Source organism: Panthera pardus, unplaced genomic scaffold (assembly GCF_024362965.1).
Source record: "Panthera pardus isolate Hobbes unplaced genomic scaffold, ASM2436296v1 HiC_scaffold_27, whole genome shotgun sequence".
Taxonomy (NCBI): Eukaryota; Metazoa; Chordata; class Mammalia; order Carnivora; family Felidae; genus Panthera; species Panthera pardus.
In genome coordinates this window covers 103238459-103240672 of record NW_026526843.1, presented here as the reverse complement: position 1 = coordinate 103240672, position 2214 = coordinate 103238459, and the positions used below count along the sequence as shown (strand labels likewise).

General features: G+C 48.4%; 1 protein-coding gene across 1 annotated transcript; it reads left to right on the top strand.

The window, feature by feature from the left end:
• The first annotated feature begins 406 nt into the window (after positions 1-406).
• LOC109249366 (melanoma-associated antigen B18-like) lies at positions 407-2214 on the top strand. Its single transcript, XM_019419741.2, has 2 exons — positions 407-1510; positions 1621-2214. The coding sequence occupies exon 1, from the start codon at positions 428-430 to the stop codon at positions 1487-1489; it is 1062 nt and encodes a 353-aa protein (XP_019275286.2). The 5' UTR covers positions 407-427; the 3' UTR covers positions 1490-1510; positions 1621-2214.

Here is a 2214-nt window from a genome sequence, read left to right as displayed (position 1 = left end):
TTGCACTCCTTTCAGACCCTAGGTGCCCCAAAGAGGGCCCCGTTCTCCTCTGGTATGCCCCACCCCCACTGCCACCAACTCGTGGCACAAGCTGTTAAGACTAATGCCCTCTTACTTTCACGTTGGGAACGGTTGGGATGGGAGGACTATTCTTGAAGGGGCCACAGAGAAACAAAGGACCGGTCAGGAGCCAAGTTTAGTATTCTGAATTAGAACTGAGGTTACAAGACCCCGAGGAAGAGTGGAGATCCAGAGTCCTGCCCGCCCGTGTTTTGTGGGTTCCTAAAACAGTACCCACAAAACAGTAAGCGGAGGCAGCTTACCTCGGAGAGCAGGTAGAATATCCCTACCAATGCACTCCATCTCTTCCTCCATATTCTAGGGTGCCCTCTTCATTAGCCTGCTTGCACTCCCGCCTGTTATCACCATGCCTAGAGGTCAGAAGAGTAAGCTCCGTGCCCGTGAGAGACGCAGCCAGGCCCGTGGTGAGACCCAGGGGCTGGAGGGCCCTGAGACTACTGCAGAAGCACCAGCAGGCGCAGCAGCCGTAGCAGCAGGAGAGTCCCCCTCCCCTGCCTGCCCTCTCTCTGGGGATAGAGCTCAGACTTTGTCTGCCGCTGCGACATCCAGCAGTCCTCAGGCAGCCAAGGGGCGCTCCTCTCCCGCCAGTGCTGGTGCAGCTGTTTCATGCGCCAATTCAGGTGAAAGTGCCAAAAGCCAAGATGAGGGAAGCCAACAATCCTCTAAGGGCACTGAGTTCTCACGCAGAGATCCATTAAACAAGAAGGTAGTGTTGTTGGTACAGTTCCTGCTGCAGAAGTATCAAAAGAAAGAGCCAGTTACGAGGGCAGACATGCTAAAGTATGTCATCAAAAAGTACAAGTATCATTTCAGTGAGATCCTCAAGAGAGCCTCTGAGCACATGGAGCTGGCCTTTGGTATTGATGTGAAGGAAGTGGATCCCATCCGGCACTGCTATGCCCTCCTCAGCAAACTAGACCTCAGCGTCGATGGCACGATGCGTGAAGAAGAGAACACGCCCAAGACCGGCATCCTGATGATCGTGCTGGGGGTAATCTTCATGCAAGGCAACTGCGCCCAGGAGGAGGAGGTCTGGGAAGTCCTGAATCTGATGGGCGTATATTCGGATAAGAAGCACTTCATCTATGGGGAGCCAAAGAAGATCATCACTGAAGATTTGGTGCAGCTCAAGTACCTGGAGTACCGGCAGGTGCCCAACAGCGACCCTCCGCGCTATGAGTTCCTGTGGGGCCCCAGAGCCCACGCCGAGACCAGCAAGATGAGAGTCCTGGAGTTTCTAGCCAAAGTTCACGATATCGTCCCCAGTGCTTTCCCAGCCTGGTATGAAGAGGCTTTGAGAGATGAGGAAGAGCGAGCCCGAGCCCGAGCCGCAGCCAGGGCTCGTATCACTGCCATGGCCAGTGCACGTGCCAGGGCCATGGCCTCCAGCTCATCCCACACAAAGTGAAGTCTCAGGCTGGTCCAAAAGGTATGTCACCATTCTAACAGTGGAGGGGCAGGGTGGGGCCGGAGAAGTGTGTATCATCTGTGTTCCTGTTGTGTATTGGTAACTTGGAATTTCACCTTCTTTTTTTTCAGGTTTTATTTCATATGTTGAAGTTTGAAGCAGTTCGTTTTCTTTGTGGAAAAAAGCAGTCAACGTTCTAAATAGTGGATGGCAGTGGCCAGGGTAGGTCTGGAAAGAACACAGTGAATATCATCTTGGTGTTCTTGTTCTATATGGTAAACTTAAGAGTCCTTTATTTTTTTTTCTTTCTTTTTTTTTCCTCTTTCTTTCACTCTTTTTTTCTTTTTATTTCAAGTGTTATTTCTTTAATAGAAAGTTTACATTATTTTCAAATCTAAATTAATGATTTTGGTTGCATATTTGTTGTGGTTTAATAGGCTTCAGGGAAGGAGTTTTATTATTTAGTAAAACACATTGGGAAACCTTTCACGCTTACCAAAAAAGAACGGTAAAAGATGGTATTGTCACAGGCATTTCCTTGGAAATGCAAAACACTTTAGCAGTAAAATTACTAGGATCAAAAAATGGAGAGGATAGGAGTGAAAGCCATTTGTTCTTGGTTTTCCGCATACATTTTAGTCTCTTGTTCTGTAAGAATACAAGATGGCGTGCTTGGATTTGCTTATTAAAGAATGTAGGAGAAATAAAACGTTGAAACACTAGAA

What these genes read in the sequence shown, in the direction of transcription:
- LOC109249366 (XM_019419741.2), top strand. Translation starts at nt 428, where the DNA reads ATGCCTAGAGGTCAGAAGAGTAAGCTCCGTGCCCGTGAGAGACGCAGC.